Source organism: Gopherus evgoodei, unplaced genomic scaffold (assembly GCF_007399415.2).
Source record: "Gopherus evgoodei ecotype Sinaloan lineage unplaced genomic scaffold, rGopEvg1_v1.p scaffold_49_arrow_ctg1, whole genome shotgun sequence".
NCBI classification, from domain to species: Eukaryota; Metazoa; Chordata; order Testudines; family Testudinidae; genus Gopherus; species Gopherus evgoodei.
This window is the reverse complement of record NW_022060070.1, coordinates 589,321-608,170: the sequence shown is the minus strand read 5'-3', so window position 1 is coordinate 608,170 and position 18,850 is coordinate 589,321. Positions and strand designations below refer to the sequence as shown.

At 49.4% G+C, this 18,850-nt stretch overlaps 1 protein-coding gene across 3 annotated transcripts in view; it reads left to right on the top strand.

The window, feature by feature from the left end:
* Window positions 1-18,850, top strand: part of DNHD1 (dynein heavy chain domain 1) — a 210,088-nt gene that overhangs the window by 15,241 nt on the left and 175,997 nt on the right. For all 3 annotated transcript variants that reach the window (XM_030546775.1, XM_030546778.1, XM_030546776.1), the window contains exons 6-12: window positions 5-115; window positions 1,320-1,476; window positions 2,263-2,514; window positions 14,804-14,947; window positions 15,471-15,585; window positions 15,806-16,074; window positions 17,914-18,157. In XM_030546775.1, the coding sequence (XP_030402635.1) occupies window positions 5-115; window positions 1,320-1,476; window positions 2,263-2,514; window positions 14,804-14,947; window positions 15,471-15,585; window positions 15,806-16,074; window positions 17,914-18,157 (1,292 nt within the window). The remainder of the gene's footprint in view (window positions 1-4; window positions 116-1,319; window positions 1,477-2,262; window positions 2,515-14,803; window positions 14,948-15,470; window positions 15,586-15,805; window positions 16,075-17,913; window positions 18,158-18,850) is intronic.

Genomic DNA, 18,850 nt, shown 5'->3' with positions numbered 1-18,850 from the left:
ATAGCTGGTGGCAGAATGTGAAGCACCTGCAGCTGCTGAGACGCCAGGAAGCCCTGGGCAAGCATCTGCTCCTGGCTGTGCCCCACTTTGGAGCAGCACTGCTCCACATCTCCAGGTGAGAAGATGTCTGTGTGTTTGTGTGGGGGGGAGGCGTGTCCTTGCCCCAGCCAGGACCTTGACTGAGAGCAGCCCCTGTCCAGGCTGGCGCCACTCTCCTTGGAATTCCAGCTGAGAACACCCTGCACTGGAGGCCCAAGGCCCTGGATGTAGCCTTATCTATAGCTTGTGGTTACTTTAACCAATTGCCACCCCAAGGGCCAGCCTCCGAGACAGCCTACAGGAGAGAGGTCACCAACACAAGGGGCCCCACGGTGCACCACAGAGACTCTCTAGTGCTCTTTCCACAAGAATTCCCTTTATTAATTGACCAAACAATGCATATGCTGCAGTCTGGTAAGGCGGAGAGAGACCATACAGAATGGTGTTAGACTTCATCATCGTCGTCCTCACCAATGAGCATCCTCCTGGCATCTTCCCCCAGCCAAGGCACGCAGGCCGGGATACACCCACTGGGGTTCACACACATTTATGAAGGTTTGAACCCCTTTTCTGTATTTGAACTTCTACACCTCACTACTTTTGGGGTGCCCCATCTTTCATAGGCTAACTCATTAATATTGATGTCACCTTAGCGTGGTAGTCACAAGTGATTACCTTAAGGAAGTCTCAAACATTTCACGCTAACTAGCAGTGTTTGTCTTGTGGCATCTACTGTCTTTCGTAGACATTAGTGTGGAAACTCTGCAGTTATTTTCAAAACAGCATCAGCAGCATACACACAGGCTCAGCGGGTTTGTTAACATGCGATGCTACAACATTCAGTAATACTTACTTTTCACCTCTTTGTCCTAAATATGCCTGATACCTTTTATCCTGGGTTATGCAGAAGACAGAACAGCCCTGCCTCTTTAGGTTCTCCAGTGGTCCTCACTGAGTCCTTTCTCCCAAAGCAGGGGCTGGAAGAGCCTCTGTGGGGCTCTTCCCTTCAGGGGCCAGTTCTCTTCACACTCCTGGCTCCCTTCGGGCTCACAGGGGACATTTGACCTTAAGGTCAGCTCTCCAGGGGTTCTGTGAGCAGAGCCTTGGGGAGGAAGGGCTGAGGCCCCAGCCAGTGAGCTCAGGGTTACTGCACTGGACCCCAGGAGGGGTCCCTTGCTGGCTTCTACACTCCTGCGCTTACCCTCGACTGCCTGGGGCTGAGTGCCCAGGGAGGCTGGCTGTCCCCATGGCCCTGTTTGATGGATCCTGTTTCCTTCTAGACTCCTGCAGGAGCTAAGATCTGTACACTGGTTGCCCCAGGATGACTCCAAATGCTACACCTTCCCGGAGCTACAGCGGGCCCTGGCTCAAGAGAATGGCCGTGCCCGAGGCCTGCTCAGGAGGTTCCTCACCCTCTGCTCAGCCATTCTCGAGCTGGTAAGGCAGCGTTGGGGTCTTGTGGAGACTCTCCACATTTGCTCTCTCCCTGTACGCCCAGTGCCCCTTGGCTTCTCTCCCTGAGTGTCTCCTGCTGGGAGGGGTCAGAGCTGCACAACCCCACAGCCAGTGCTCCTGCCCTGCTCCCTGTAGTGCCCTCTGATGGGAGCTCCCCGCACAGCCAGCACCACTGCTCTGCTCCCCAGCTCCTCCTGCAGGGAATGGCCAGGAGCTCTACAACCCCACAGCCAGTGCTCCTGCCTTGTTCCCTGTAGTGCCCTCTGATGGGAGCTCCCCGCACAGCCAGCACTACTGCTCTGCTCCCCAGCTCCTCCTGCAGGGAATGGCCAGGAGCTCTACAACCCCACAGCCAGTGCTCCTGCCCTGCTCCCTGTAGTGCTTCTCCAGTGCTGGGAGTTTCCCCTACACAGGTCCTCCTCTCCCATGGAAGCTCCACACCTGCCCTACGGACCCTACAATTCAAGGTTTTAGGCTCCTGGTTTGGCTGGGAAAGATCTGGGAGCTCTCAGGGTTGTGTTCCCCAGTCAAACCAGGGAACAGTGCTTCTGCCATGCTTGATGTTTCTATCACAGACCTTTTAGGACCCTCTCTCTCCATCCCAGAGCAGCAAGAAAGAGTCTCCTGGAATAATGTGGGGCTCCATAGCGGGGAGAGATTTGGGCAGCTGGCTTCACTCCTTCCCCATCCCACCCCGAGCACCGACAGGGAGATGGGTCTGTGCAGGGAACCTGCCTTCTCAGCCCTGCTGTATCCATGTTCTTGCAGGTGCGGGATGACACCTACAAGACAGTGCACGGGCTGCAGACCCAAGTGCAGCGCTACAAGCTCTACATCACCAAGGAGTCCCTGTATAAGCAGAGAGTCCACTACAGGAACCTGGAGAGGAGGCTGAAGGAAGCCGAGTTCTGGATGCAGAGGCTGGGCAGCCTGGCCCAGCTGGTGAACCTCCTGACCTGCCAGAACCTGGTCTCCATCGTGCAGGAAGAAGTCACAGCGTTCGTCAGCAACGTCATGAAGGTGAGGCAGGAAAGATGAGGCTGGAGGCTTGGAGTGTTCCGCGCCCTCAGCGTGTCTCTTTCTCAGTCTGACATTGGCATAGATTCAAAGAGTTGAAGGCCAGACAGGACCATTAGGTCGCCTAGTCTGACCTACTGATAGCACAGGCCAGAGATTCCTGCCCAGTTCCCCCTGTACTGAACTCAGTCACTTGTGTTTAGCTAAAGCAGCGGTCTCCAAACTTTGGAGGGCCATGCCACCCGCTTAACACCCCTGTCTGCGCCCCTTGGAACCGTGGCCATGAGGGATGTGGACGGGGAAAGAGAACCGAGGCTGGGGCCCCAGCCGGGGGTGGGTCTGGGGCCAGGCTGCGGTGGGGACTGGCAGCTGGACCCACAGCCCGGTGCAGCTATGCTCCCAGCCCTGCCCCTGCCCGCAGGCCGGGAACAGAGCAGCAGCCAAGGCTGAGGGCAGGGCCAGGTTTTGTTTGATGCTAAATTGGAGTATCCCTGTTTTCCTAAATAGGCTTGTGATACTCTCTTGATGATGCCATAGTCAAAGCTACCGAGTTACCACTGTGACGGGTTAGATCACAGAACCCCCCTTGGGAGCTGCCACCTGATGTGCCAAGACTACTTCTGTCCCTGCCTTCCCTGCCAGCTCAGGACCCCAGCACCCTGTCTTGCTAAGCCAGACATGCCCATCTGCTCCAACACAGACCCAGGGTCTGAATTACTTGCCCCAAAGCTGCAGGTTTACCTGAAAGCGTCTCACAGAAGTTTTCCTGTCTTTAACACTCAGATGCCCAACCCCCAATGGGGTCTAAACCCAAATAAATCCATTTTACCCTATATAAGCTTTATACAGGGTAAACTCATAAATTGTTTGCCCTCTATAACACTGATAACGAGAGATGCACAGCTGTTTCCCCCACCCCCCCCCAGGTATTAATACATACTCTGAGTTAATTAATAAGTAAAAAGTGGTTTTATTAAATACAGAAAGTAAGATTTAAGTGGTTCCAAGTAGTAACAGACAGAACAAAGTGGATTACCAAGTGAAATAAAATAAAACACTCAAATCTAAACCTAATACAGTAATACAAGTGAATACAGGTAAAAATCTCACCCTTAGAGATGTTTCAATAAGTTTCTTTTCTCAGACTGGATGCCTTCCTAGTCTGGGCACAATCCTTTCCCCTGGTACAGCCCTTGTTCCAGCTCAGGTGGTAGCTAGGGGATTCCTCATAATGGCTCTCCATCTTTGTTCTGCTCCACCCCTTTATATATCTTTTGCATAAGGCAGTAATCCTTTGTCCCACCCCCTCCTTCTCAGTGGAAAGACACCAGGTTGAAGATGGATTCCAGTTCAGGTGACATGATCAGATGTCACTGCAAGACTTCATTACCCACTAGTCAGCACACAGGTACACAGGAAGACTTACAGGTAAAACACACCCATCTGCAGTCAATTGTCCTGGTGAATGGGAGCCATCAAGATTCCAAACCACCATTAATGGCCCACACTTTGCATAATTACAATAGGTCCTCAGAGTTATATTTCATTTTCTAGTTTCAGATCCAAGGGTGGTACATTTATACAAATAGGATGAGCACACTCAGTAGATTATAAACTCTGTAATGATACCGTACAAGAGACCTTGTTGGGGAGGGATAGCTCAATGGTTTGAGCATTGCCTACTAAATCCAGAGTTGTGAGTTCAGTTCTTGAGGGGGCCACTTAGTGATCTGGGGAAAAATCAATACTTGGTCCTGCTTGTGAGAGTAGGGGGCTGGACTCAATGATTTTTCAGCATCCCTTCTAGCTCTATGAGATAGGTATACCTTTTGCATGAAGCATATTCCAGTTACATTATATTCGCTCATTATATGATTTTATAAAAATATGCTAAACAGCAACATCACAACCACCAGCAGAACCAACAAAGAACCAGGAATCTGCTCTGAGACCTTTAACAACAATAACAGAAAACAGCAGCAGAGCACAGATGGAGCACCAGGACTGTTCAAAGCTCAGATACGTCAAACCGAAGAACAACAGAAAAGATTGCAGTAAAAGAGCAACGATGTGAACACAACTCCAGTTCCTTAGTAGTCAACACCGCACCAAGCCCTGAGAAAACTGTGAGTGAAAACACACCATCAAAACCTGGAGCAAGTGCTTTAGGGGTTATGAATAAAAAACAAGAACTGAAAACCTATGCGATGCAGGGGTATCGCCTTATGCAGTATCTGAAAATTGTTATGAACTATTCTCTTAATAAGCTAGGCACAGCTCTCCAGTATTCTAAAAGGATTTGGGAAAAACATGATGCTTTGTTCAGAAAGCTGATGGCCGGTGTATCCTCAGGGGTTCTAAAAGAAACTGACTGGAAACTCCCTCAAAACACAAAAGCTCTTGTGGCTGACTTTGAAAAATACTTCAGGTTTTCCAGAGGATGGCTCAGGTTCTGAGCAGACATGACTAGTTGTGGAAAGGGGCATCCTCAAGGGGTAAACAAAAGGGAGGTCAGTGTTTGGAGGATAGACAGATGGCTTCAAAAAGTTATCATCAAGGATGATTGTGAAAATTTTAAAAAAGGTTAAACAGGTGATGAAGAGAAAAAAACAAAAAGTGATGCCCCCTAGTGGAGGCTGTCAAACTGTCGTGTCTGAAAATGAGGAGGCTGTATCCAGCTCTGGGCTGCTGTAGGCTGTGGTGACTCTCACATAGGGCTGGTCTATACTGCGTTGTTAGATAGGCATTCCCCACATTGGGTCGAATTTATAATTAGCTTGTCTACGGTACAGAGCCCTTCCTGCTGACCTAAAGTGCTTTTAAAATTGATGCCTGTACTCCACCTCAACGAGAGGAGTAGTGCTAGATTCGACCTTCCCAGGTCGGATTAGGGGTAGTGTAGACACAGAACAGTGTATTTCGACTTGTTTGGCCTCTAGGAGGTGTCCCAAAGTGCTCCAATGTTTGTGCTCTGGACAGCACTTTCAACTCCACTGCACCTCATAAGCCATGGGAGCAAGGGGTAGTCTGGGTCTCCAAGGATAACTACTGGCATGCCAACATCACCAGCGTCAATTTTCTGGTCTGGGAAGAAAGTTCCTTCTTGCAGCTTTCTGAAGAGACCGGAGTTCCTAAAGACGCATGCGTCATGTACCTTTCCCGACCATCCCACATTGATGTCGGTGAAATGGCCCCCATGATCCACTAGCGCTTGCAACACCATTGAGAAGTAGCCCTTACGGTTTATGTACTCTTTGGCAAGGTGGTCTGCTGCCAAGATAGGGATGTGTGTTTCGTCTATTGCCCCACCACAATTAGGGAACCCCATCATGGCAAAGCCATCCACTATGTCCTGCACGTTTCCCAGAGTCACTACCCTTCTTATAGATTCATAGACTTAAGGTTAGAAAGGACCATTATGGTCATCTAGTCTGACCTCCTGCACAACGCAGGCCACAGAATCTCACCCACCCACACCTGTAACAAACCCCATACCTATGTCTGAGTTATTGAAGTCCTCCAATTGTGTTTTGAAGACCTCAAGCTGCAGAGAATCCTCCAGCAAGTGACCCATGCCCTGTGCTGCAGAGGAAGGTGAAAACCCCCCAGGGCCTCTGCCAATCTGCCCTGGAGGAAAATTCGTTCCCGACCACAAATATGGCCATCAGTTAAACCCTGAGCATGTGGGCAAGACTCATCAGCCAGCACCCAGGAAAGAATTCTCTGTAGTAACTCAGATCCCACCCCACCTAATGTCCCATCACAGACCATTGAGCCTATTTACCTGCTAATAATCAAAAATCAATTAATTGCCAAAGTTAAGCTATCTCATAATAATTGGAGATATGCTAATCTCCTAGAACTGAAAGGTCATTGAGTCCAGCCCCCAGCTTTCACTAGTAGGACCAAGTACTGATTTTGCCCCAGATCCCTAAGTTGTCCCCTCAAGGATTGAGCTCACAACTCTGGGTTTAGCAGGCCAATGCTCAAACCACTGAGCTATCCCTTCTCTCTGCTTCACTCCCTTCCATAAACTTATCAAGCTTGGTCTTGAAGCCAGATATGTCTTTTGCCCCCACTACTCCCCTTGGAAGGCTGTTCCAGAACTTCACTCCTCTAATGGTTAGAAACCTTCGTCTAATTTCAAGTCTAAACTTCCTAGTGTCCAGTTTATATCCATTTGTTCTTGTGTCCACATTGGTACTAAGCTTAAATAATTCCTCTCCCTCCCTGATATTTATCCCTCTGATATATTTATAGAGAGCAGTCATATCTCCCCTCAGCCTTCTTTTGGTTAGGCTAAACAAGCCAAGCTCTTTGAGTCTCTTTTCATAAGACGGGTTTTCCATTCCTCGGATCATCCTAGTAGCCCTTCTCTGTACCTGTTCCAGTTTGAATTCATCCTTCTGAAACATGGGAGACCAGAACTGCACACAGTATTCCAGGTGGGGTCTCACCAGTGCCTTATATAACGGTACTAACACCTCCTTATCTTTGCTGGAAATACCTCGCCTGATGCATCCTAAAACTGCATTAGCTTTTTTAATGGCCATATCACATTGGCAGCTCATAGTCATCCTGCAATCAACCAATACTCCGAGGTCCTTCTCCTCCTCTGTTACTTCCAACTGATGTGTCCCCAATTTATAACCAAAATTCTTGTTATTAATCCCTAAATGCATGACCTTGCACTTTTCACTATTAAATTTAATGCTGTTACTATTACTCCAGTTTACAAGGTCATCCAGATCTTCCTGTAGGATATCCTGGTCCTTCTCTGTGTTAGCAATACCTCCCAGCTTTGTGTCACCTGCAAACTTTATTAGCACATTCCTGCTTTTTGTGCCAAGGTCAGTAATAAAAAGATTAAATAAGATTGGTTCCAGAACCAATCCCTGAGGAACTCCACTAGTAACCTCCCTCTAGCCTGACAGTTCACCTTTCAGTATGACCCATTGTAGTCTCTCCTTTAACCAGTTCCTTATTCACCTTTCAATTTTCATATTGATCCCCATCTTTTTCTCAATAGCCTCATTCCCATTTGTCATCCTACCATTATCCCTAAGCTCCTCATTAGCCTTATTAAAGACTGAGGCAAAGTATTTGTTTAGATATTGGGCCAAGCCTAGATTATCCTTAACCTCCACTCCATCCTCAGTGTTTAGCAGTCCCACTTCTTCTTTCTTTGTGTTCTTCTTATTTATATGGCTATAGAACCTTTTACTATTGGTTTTAATTCCCTTTGCAAGGTCCAACTCTACATGGCTTTTGGCCTTTCTCACTTTATCCCTAAATGTTCTGACCTCAATAAAGTAGCTTTCCTTGCTAATCCCTCCCGTGTTCCATTACTAGTAGGCTTTCTGCTTTTTCTTAATCACCTCTCTGAGATGCTTGCTCATCCAGCTTGTTCTACAACTCCCGCCTATGAATTTTTTCCCCTTTCTTGGGATGCAGGCTTCTGATAGTTTCTGCAACTTTGACTTGAAGTAATTCCAGGCCTCCTCTGCCTTTAGATCCACAAGTTCTTCAGTCCAATCCACTTCCCTAACTAATTTCCTTAATTCTTTAAAGTTAGCCCTTTTGAAATTAAAAATCCTAGTCCCAGATCTATTTTTGTTTATACTTCCATCTAGTTTAAACAGAATTAGCTCATGATCAGTCAAACCAGGGTTGTCCCCTACAACCATGTCTTCTATGAGGTTCTCACTACTCACCAAAACCAAATCTAAAATGGCATCCCCTCTTGTTGGTTCTTCAACTACTTGGTGAAGGAATCCATCAGCTATTGCATCCAGAAAAATCTGCGCCTTATTATTTTTACTAGCACTTGTTCTCCAGTCTATATCTGGGAAGTTAGCAGAAGTGAGCTGATTGCCCTGGCTACTTGGATCACAGCAGCCCCCATGGTAAATATACCCACTCCAAACTGATTCCCAAGTGATCGGTAGTGGTCAGGCATTGCAAGCTTCCACAGGGCTATCGCCACTCGCTTCTCAACTGTCAGAGCAGGTCTCATTTTGGTATTTCTGTGCCTCCGGCCTGGGGAAAGCAATTAGCAAAGTTCCATAAAAGTGCCCTTATGCATTCGAAAGTTATGCAGCCTCTGCTCCTCATCCCGTACTTGCATCACGATGTGGTCCCACCAGTCTGTGCTTGTTTCCTGGGCCCAGAAGTGGCGATCCACTGTGTCAACAAACCCGACTGCCACTGCCAGTATGTGTGAATTGCTCTGTTCCATGGCTTCCAGCACAGCTGTTTGTGTGGCATCACCTTCTTCTGCGCGGTGGCTCCTGGCCAGGCTCTGCAAATACCACAGGATGATGCGTGAGGTGTTTGTGATGCTCACAACAATGGCACACAGCTGAGCAATGTCTATGTTTGCTGTGCTATGGAATCTGCATGAGTAACCCATACTTAGGTGTGAAAATTATTGTTTGCTGTTGCTTTCAGGGAGGTAGCAGCCAAGTGCATCATGGGAGGCTGACGATATGTACCCAAAACACCTCACGAAAATGTTTTTGTCCCATCAGGCATTGGGAGCCTAACCCAGAATTCCAGTTGGGAGCAGGAACTGTGGGATAGCTGCCCACAGTGCATCGTTCCATGAGTTGTGGGGATGCGTTCCACCGACGGAATGTACATAGTGGGGACATACACCATTGATTTTGTAAAATCAGAGGCTACAGGTTGACTTTAATAAATTCAACCCAATTTCGTAGTGTAGACAAGCCCATAGAGTCTGATCTGTAGAGTGGTTCCCATCTACTCCTGATGATCCTTGCAGTGGCCCCTTGGAGGATGACCCTCAAATAGTGTCTGGTGTAGAACAGGTTTCAGAGGGGTAGCCGTGTTAGTCTGTATCAGCAAAAACAATGAGGCATCTTAGGGTATGTCTACATGATGAAATTAGGTCAATTTAATAGAAGTCGATTTTTTTAGAAATTGATTTGATACAGTCAATTGTGTGTGTCCCCACTAAGTGCATTAAGTCAGTGGTGTGTATCCACAGTACCAAGGGTAGCGTTGACTTTCGGAGCGTTGCACTGTGGGTAGCTATCCCACAGTTCCCGCAGCCTCCACCACCCACTGGAATTCTGAGTTGAGATCCCAATACCTCACGGGACAAAAACATTGTTGCAGGTGGTTCTGGGTAAATGTTGTCAGGCCTCCCTCCCTCCGTGAAAGCAACAGCAAAAAATCATTTCTTGCTTTTTTTTCTGGGTTACCCATGCAGACGACATACCATGGCAAGCATGGAGCCCGCTCATCTTACTGTCACCATATGTCTCCTGGGTGCTGCTGGCAGACACGGTACTGCAGTGCTACACAGCAGCATCCCCTTGCTTTGCCTTGCGGACGGCAGACTGCTAACCATTGTCATCATCCCGTGGGTGCTCCTGGCTAACCTCGGTTAGGTTGGTTAGGGGTGCCTGGGCAGACATGGGTGCTCCTGGCCAGCCTTGGTGAGGTTGGTCAGGGGCGCCAGGACAAAAATGGAAATGACTCCAGGTCATTCTCTTCTTTAAGTTTTGTCTAATGGAAATTCAGTCCTGCCTGGAATTTCATGCCAGCTGGAGGCTTCTGCCTCAGTCTGCTCTCCCAGTTGGCAGCACCGCGCGGTCGCACCTACCCCTGCCTACCCCTTGCTCCCATGGCTCATGAAACCGGGACAGTAGTAAGGAGCAATTCAACTATAGGCTGAGCAAGTGCATAATGGTGATAGAATGTGCCTTTGGATGTTTAAAAGCGCGCTGGCGCAGTTTACTGACTCAGTTAGATCTCTGCAAAACCAATATTCCCATCGTTATTACTGCTTGCTGTGTGCTCCACAATATCTGTGAGAGTAAGGGGAAACATTTATGGCAGGGTGGGAGGTTGAGGCAAATCACCTGGCCGCTGATTACGCGCAGCCAGACACCAGGGTGGTTAGCAAAGCACAGCAGGGCACGCTGTGCATCAGAGAAACTTTGAAAACCAGTTTCATGACTGGCCAGGTTACAGTGTGAAAGTTCTGTTTGTTTCTCCTTGATGAAAACCTGCCTTCTTGGTTCACAAGCCAACCACCCTCCCCCCCCCACCTTTGATCTCCTCTTGCAGAGGCAATACAGTCATTGTTGTTTCAAATTCATGTATTCTTTATTAATTCGTCACACAAATGGGGGGTAACTGCCAAGGTAGCCCGGGATGGGTGGGGGAGGAGGAAAGCACAGGGGCGAGGTAGTTGTAGGGGCCCCCCTAGAATGGCATGCAGCTCATCATAGAAGCGGCATGTCTGGGGCTCTGACCCGGAGCGGCCGTTTTGCCTCTCTGGTTCTTTGGTAGGCTTCACGCGGCACTGCTGCGGGTCCCTGTTATAACCTCTGTCCTTCATGCCCTTGGAGATTTTTTTTCAAATATTCCAGCATTTTGTCTTTTGGAACAGAATTCTGATAGCACGGATTCAGATCCTCAAACAGCGATCAGATCCAGTACCTCCCATTTGGTCCATGCTGGAGCTCTTTTGCAGTTCTGGGTTTGCATAGTCACCTGTACTGATCACCTCGCCACGCTGGCCAAACAGGATATGAAATTCAGAAGTTCGTAGGGCTTTTCCTGTCTACCTGGCCAGTGCATTGGAGTTGAGAGCAGTCACAATGGAGCACTCTGGGATAGCTCCCGTAGGCCAATACCATCAAATTGCGTCCACACTACCCCAGATTCGACCCAGCAAGGTCGATTTCAGCACTACTCCCCTCGTCGGGGAGGAGTACCAAAATTGATTTTAAGAGCCCTTTAAGTCGACAAAAATGGCTTTGTCGTATGGATGGGTGCAGGTTTCAATTGATCTAACACTGCTAAATTCGACTTAAACTCGTAGTGTAGACCAGGGCTTAGAGACTAACAAATTTATTTGGGCATAAGCTTCTGTGGGTGAGAACCCACTTTATCAGATGCACGAAGTGAAAAATACAGGAGCAAGTATAAATACGTGAAAGGATGGGGGTTGCTTTGCCAAGTGTGAGGTCAGTCTAACAAGATAAGATACCAAGGAAGGAAAAATAACTTTTGAAGTGGTAAGAGAGTGGCCCATTATGAGTGGGGAAGGAGCACCTTAGGCTTACCCTCAGGCCTACCCTGAAGACACAACCAAAGGAGCACCGGAGGGGGAAGACAAACGCTGATTACCCCAGGTCCACCATCGCCAGAGGGAAGAAATGCTAAGGCTGGCAAGAGAAAAGAGGTGCCTTGCTACAGTGCCAAATTACCAAACTGTTTTAAAATTCTCTGTGAGGCAAATCTGGCCAAAGAACAAACCTACCCACTACCAGCGTTTTGAGACATCCTGATGAACTCTTTCAGTACCTACTTTCCCCCAATTATAAGGTTTCATCCTGTGAGTTTATCAACAATGAAACAGCTTGCTTGTCTTGGAAATATCTAAAAGATTGCTACACAGTCTCTGGCAATACAAACATTGTCATAGCTTGTTTCACCACCACTTACGCCTGCTTTGAACTATACAACCTGTGAGAGAATTTGCACGAGCAGTGCCTGTATCATGACACAGACTCGGTGATATTTGTGAAAAGGGAAGGAGACTGGAACCCCACTCCCAGGGGATTATTTAGGGTACCTCATGAGTAAGATCCTGGCAGGCAAACCCATCACAGAGTTCGTGTCAGCAGTTTCAGAGATGTATTAATACAAGCTGCCGGAAGGGAAGACAGGCATAAAAGTCAAAGGGATTACCCTTAACATGGCAAACTGTGAAAAGATCAACTTTGGCAGTTTGAAAGATCTAGTCCTGGACTAGAGCACAGACCTGGGTGAGAACACCCCAACAAAAAGATAGATGTGCAGCAGTCCTCTGTTGCAAGGAACAAAAATCAGTGGCAAACAGAAACAAAGATCCATAAGAAAATGCAGCAAGTCATTTACAACAAGAGAGTCATCAGAGAGAGATTTAAACCCTACCCTACGGCTTTTGAAAATGGATACGCAATGGGAACACACTTTCTGTAATTCTTGTAGATCCTAGCAACTGTTGGAAAAGTTAACTTATTAAAAATGTGTTGATAATATCAAGCAAATGTTATCTGTTATGCCTGAGAATACTGTGTGGTGTTACAGTTGCTGGTGTATAAAGAACTATTTTGTAAATACCCTTTCATCAATTTTGTGGAGGGGTTGCCTGATTTGTAGATGATTTGGTGAACTCTACATGTGAAAGTGATGAAACTGAGAAAGCCTTTGCCAAGTATGTGCATCACAGGAACCTGAGCATTATGTATATAGTTCAGAATGTATTTTGTCAAGGAAAAAGAATAACAAATTAAGCTGAACAAGACCAAGACTATAACAGGGTTCGAAAAAGAACTAGGTAAGTTCATGGAGGACAGGTCCATCAATGTCTATTAGCCAGCATGGGCAGGGATGGCGTCCCGGGTGGCTCACTTAATGATTACCTGTTCTGTTCATTCCCTCTGGGACACCTGGCACTGGCTGCTGTCAGAAGACAGGATACTGGGCTAGATGGACCTTTGATCTGACCCAGTAGGGCCATTCCTATGTTCTTATGTAAACACAAAGTACACAGTTCTTTTCAAAAAACCCAGGGATAAATCCCTGTGCTTGCTTGGCAAATGTACCCTGGCACGGTGCAATTCTTTCTAGAAGTTTTTGAGGATGCTATCAAATAACCTTATGGCTACACTGAATTAAGTCTTGTGATCCTAGATGACTCCCAACTTCCAATCCAGTGATTAAGGCATCTTTATCAGTCATAACAAGGTCCAGAAAAAATGACCTCATGTTGTGTACAATACCTTTTGTGTTAGAAAATTATCAGCTGTAATGTTTAGAAACTGCAGTGACGTTTTACTGCTGGCTGCACAAGACCTCCAGCATATGTATCCCAAACTGACTTCTTCCATAATGATGCAATTTCTTGCTTCCACATATTATTTTAGTAGATGCTCTTGTGCCTTGGTCAGACATGAGGCCCCCCAATCTTTCCACCTCCCTCTGTCTAATGCCATGTTTCTTGCTCTGTTTCCATGACAGCAACATCTTTATCTGCACACTTTACAAACAGGTGCTTATCATTAATCTTGTTTTGGGGAGTCTAGCCTGTCTTGAGGAGTGATGTACCAAACTCCAGGAATACAGGTGGGCTGTGGGTTGGTGTATGGGACGGAGCCAGGCTTTTTGAGAAGGTTTCCTGAATCTGCATGATCTTTTTAGCACAGTAGGATGATAGTTCTTTGCAGTGCTGGGTGCTCAGCTCTGATGCAGGTTGTAGGCACCCAGGACTGCTGAAGCAGTTTACCACACTAGATAGCTCCTTGGGGCAGGGTCTGTTGGCTTCATTGGAGGCTCATAGGAAGGCTCTCTTGGCCTGTACTTAAGCCTCAGCATGAGCTTGGAAGAAATCCTCATGTTTCATTTTTTGTCTTTATCAGCCTTTGATTCTGCTGTTGGCTCTTGAATTTCTGCCCTTCTTTCTTCCTCTGGTGGAGGGTGTCAGAAAACTAGGAGGTCTGCATGGGCGCTGGGGAGGAAGGGGCCACTGGGGGCCAGCATGTTGATGGTCCAGGCTAGCATACACTGATCATGATTCACCCATTCATAAGCTCTTTGTCTTGTGAGTGGAGTGTTGTTGTCCTTTAGCACGCTATAGAATTTGTAGTGTCCATGAGTCTATGGTCACAGATTCATAGAGTTCTCAAACCAGAAGGGACCACTGAGATCATCTAGCCTGACCTCCTGTAGAAGAGAAGCCAGAGAACTTCCTCCAGATAATCCCTAAAGCAGAGCTGTTAGACAAAGATCCCATCTTGAAATAAAAACTGCTACTCATGGAGAACCCATCACGATCCATGCAGAGCTCATTGTTAAACATTTGTTCCCCATGTCAGTACTTAGACAGTGGTCAGTCATTCCTGAACTTTCTTTTTGGTAAGCTACGCAGATTGAATTCCCGGAGTCTCTCCCTAACTCTTCTCTGACCCTCTCCACTTTATCAATGTCCTTCTTGAATTGTGTCCAGTCCTGGTGTCCCAAGCATCATCAGCCTCAGTCACACCAGAGCCAGCTACACAGTAAATTGTGTTTGAAAAGGCATCTTCTTGAAAGGCCTTTTAGGCCTCTTCTTTGTTCATTTACCCTGGAAATAGATGTTACAGCCTAGAGCATGTGGCTAGGACCCCGCCAGAGCCATCACCTCACCCACCCAGAGCCCAGGGTACCCAGGGCATGTGGAGCCCGCAGTGTGTGGTTAGGACTGACCCTGTTCTGATTCTCTCCTCTGCAGGCCAATGGTACCATGCGGAAGGCTGTCCTCCGAGTGCACCTGGTCTTTGACGCTGACAGCCAACTGGTCCCCTTTCCCTCCAGTCAGGTGCTGGAAACCAGCTTGCTGGGGGCCCTGGAGGCCGTGGTGGAGTCTGTACTGCAGGTTGGTATCTCTAACTCCCAGCTTGGCAGTCACCCCTCCCCAGCTGTGCGGACACCAATGGGAGTAGGGAGTCTGCCTGCATCCAAAGAGCACATTTGAGGGCCGGATGGCTGTCCATCCCCTGTGCCAGGCTTTTCCTGCTGTACTGCCATTGCTGAAGGCCAGGCACATGCCTGGGGCTTAGGTGCCTTCACCGCAGTGTGGGTAGGTAGTGGGAGGAGCCAGCTCCCAGCAAGATCTCTGGGTCAAGTCAGTGCTTCAGCTGTGTGGATGGTCTGGGGGAGGGGCAGGGGGTGGGGAACGCGTGCTCTTGCTATGGAGGAGTGGTAAGGGCTGGCGGCTCTTGCTGGGAGGTTGGGCTGGGTGCTCCTGCTGCAGGTTGGGGAACCAAGTGTTGTCAATGTGGGCCTGGCCCACAAGTCCCTGTTGTGAGGGGTGGGGGGTTGCAGAAGGTGAAGGAGACTCTGCCAAGCACCTTTCTGCAGCCAGTGGGGATCTCCCAGTTCCTCTCCTGTCCCTGCAGGTAACCCGCACCAGGAAGGAGAAGCCAGTGACCCAACCTGAGCAGAGTCCTGGAGAGACAGAGACTCTCAGAAGTCAGGACTTGGCAGTGGTGCTGTGCAATCCCCAGCCAAGTGGTAGGTGACTTCCTCATGCAGGGCCCGTTGCCATCTGCTGCTTCCTGGCCAGGTGGAACACTGCCACAGGGCCTCCCAGGGTGAGGCACAGAGCAGATGGGGCAGAGGCCCTGCTTCTGCCCACTACACCCAGGTGCCAGGGAGGGAAGTGTGCACCCCCCATCGTCCCTGCTGAGATTTTTGGTTGAGCCCTCACTGTCTCTGTATTTCTCCTGTGCAGCCCTTCGAGAAGCAGATAAAGGAGGCCCTGAGGCCCTGGCCCCCGAGTCCCCCAATGAGCTGCTCCAGAGTCTGCCTGCTGAGGTGCTCTGTGGCCAGGAGCCACAGCTGGTGCACCATCTGGATCTGAAGGTCATCGGGGGCCTGGAGGTGAGTGGGCACCGGCTGAGGAGCCAGTACCCAGTGCCGTCGAGGGAGCAACTGGAGCAGGACCTGCGTTCAGACAGCAGCATCCAGGAGGCCCTGGCCAGCCAGCGGGCTTTGCTGGCGGTGAGTGAGGGGCCTGCCTAGCCTCTTTTCCCTTCGCAATGTCTCTAAGAGCTGGCCTTTTGCCAGAGCTCTTGGCCCAGCCTTATGGTCCTGGGCCCAGGGCTGCCTGCGCGCTGCCGCCCCATCCACATCTTGGACATTTCCGATCATGTCACCAACATCCCTCTTCACTGCATCCCACAGCGCCTCCCTGCTTCTCCACTGCTAAGAGCTGATTGACCCCTGCAGCTTTGGCGTTTCCAGCTGCAGCCGACTGAGCATATCCCGGCTCACGCTGTGTGCACTGAACCCTAAAGACATGAGCTCTGGGGGGGCCGTCTCTCCCTTGGAGTCAGTGACGCACCCAGTGTAATGGGGCCTGATCCTGAGTGGAGCCTCTGGGCATCGCTGCAGTACCCAGTACAATGATCTCACCTCCTGAACTCCCCTCTGCCTCTCCCTCCTATTTATCCCCTGCCCACTGGGGCCTTCTCTAGTGCTCACTCCCCTCTGGCCACTTCCTCCTGGAACTTCCAGACCAGGGCCCAGCCTGGCTCTTCTCAGAGCTCAGGCTTCTTCAAAGCCATTGTCTTACCTGGGTGATAGCTTGCCCCAGTGTGACAATGCAGTTCTGGCGGGACCCAACTGAGAGTGCCAATTCAGGACCAATTGCTCAAACAGGGCAGTCACAGCCCAAGGCTGGAGTTTTTCCACCTCTAAGGCAAACCAAACCAGCCAGACAAAAAGGACTTCGGTTTCACCCCACTGGCTAACCACAAGTCACACAAGCAATTTCCTTAGGCACTCCAGTCTTCCAGTATTACCACCAGTGCCACCTGTCCTGGGGATGAAAGGTTATGAAAACCAACACCCCAGTAAAAGAAAAAGGTTCTCTCGATCCCAAAGGACCAAGCCCCAGACCCAGGTCAATATACACATTAGATCTTACCCACAAATCACGCTGTTGCCAATCCTTTAGAATCTAAAATCTAAAGGTTTATTCATAAAAGGAAAAAGATAGAGATGAGAGCTAGAATTGGTTAAATGGAATCAATTACATACAGTGATGGCAAAGTTCTTAGTTTAGGCTTGTAGCAGTGATGGAGTAAACTGCAGGTTCAAATCAAGTCTCTGGAGAACATCCCCGCTGGGATGGGTCATTCAGTCCTTTGTGCAGAGCTTCTGTTTGTAGCAAAGTCCCTCCAGAGGTAAGGAGCAGGACTGAAGACCAGATGGAGATGAGGCATCAGCCTTATAAAGGCACTTCCAGGTGTAAGAACACTTCTTTGTTCTTACTGTGGAAAATTACAGCAAAATGGAGTCTGCAGTCACATGGGCCAGTTTCTGCACACCCTGCTGAGTCACAAGGCGTATCTGCCTCAGTGGGTCAATTGTGTAGCTGGTGGTCCTTAATGGGCCATCAAGCAGGCTAAGCAGAGCTAACACCCACTTGTCTGGGATCTTTCCCAGTAACACAGCACAAGTTTGAAATACAGACAGTATAGAGCTAATACTTATAACTTCAACTACAAAATGATACAGACACACAGACATACAGACAGCATAATCATAACCAGTAACTCATAACTTGGTCTTAGACCCCTTATATGACCCCCTTTACATAGGATTTGGCGCCACTACAGGACCTTGGTTGCAACCCATGTTCTATATGGTCCCAGTTCATATCAATAACATCACACCCAGCTCAGACAGGAAGTGGGATCCTGGGTGGCGGCTGGGCTCCCAGGGACCAGGCTGCTGGATTGGCTTTGAGGGAGGCATGGCGAATGGTGGGGTTTGCTCTGTATCTCCTGGGGCCTGGTGCTGTGGTTTGCTGAGAGCCCTGTGCTATTCCTGCAGGAGGCACTGAGTGAGACTCAGGAGATCTGCAAGCAGCACACGTGGGTGGCAGAGATCCACAGCTTTGCTCACAGCTGGAGCCCCAAGCAGCTGGAGCTGATGAAGGGCTGGCCTGCGGGCAAATATGTGCAGCGAGTCGTACAGCTGCGTGCCTGGGCAGAACGTGTCAGAGAGGTGCCCTCCATGGTCATCACCTGCAACCGGCTCCTGTTGGTGGATTGCAGCAGCGTGCAGCAGGAGATTGGTGTGTGGGTGTGAGGGGGCATGCAGAGGATGGGACACCCTGTGGGGGATTGCTAGGTGGGCATCAGGAGGGGCAGAGGCGTTCACTTGGGCAAGGGGCAGTGAGCCCCTCGTGGAGCTGGCAAAAGTCAGGTGGGGTTAGTCGGGGTGATGGAGTGCTGTGTGGGGAATGGCTGGTCATAGGAGAGGGGTCATGGGACCTGGCGATGGGCTCAGGGGTGGGGGTAGCTTGTGATATGAGGGGTGGTAATGGGCCATTAGTAAGTGGGGGAGCTGTGGACTCTGGGAGTGTGCGACTGGTGATGGGGGCAGTAATGGGCCGTTAGTAAGGGGGGAGCTGTGGACTCTGGGAGTGTGCGGCTGGTGATGGGGGGGTAATGGGCCGTTAGTAAGGGGGGAGCTGTGGACTCTGGGAGTGTGCGGCTGGTGATGGGGGGGGGTAATGGGCCGTTAGTAAGGGGGGAGCTGTGGACTCTGGGAGTGTGCGGCTGGTGATGGGGGGGGTAATGGGCCGTTAGTAAGGGGGGAGCTGTGGACTCTGGGAGTGTGCGACTGGTGATGGGGGCAGTAATGGGCCGTTAGTAAGGGGGGAGCTGTGGACTCTGGGAGTGTGTGGCTGGTGATGGGGGGGGGTAATGGGCCGTTAGTAAGGGGGGAGCTGTGGACTCTGGGAGTGTGCGGCTGGTGATGTGGG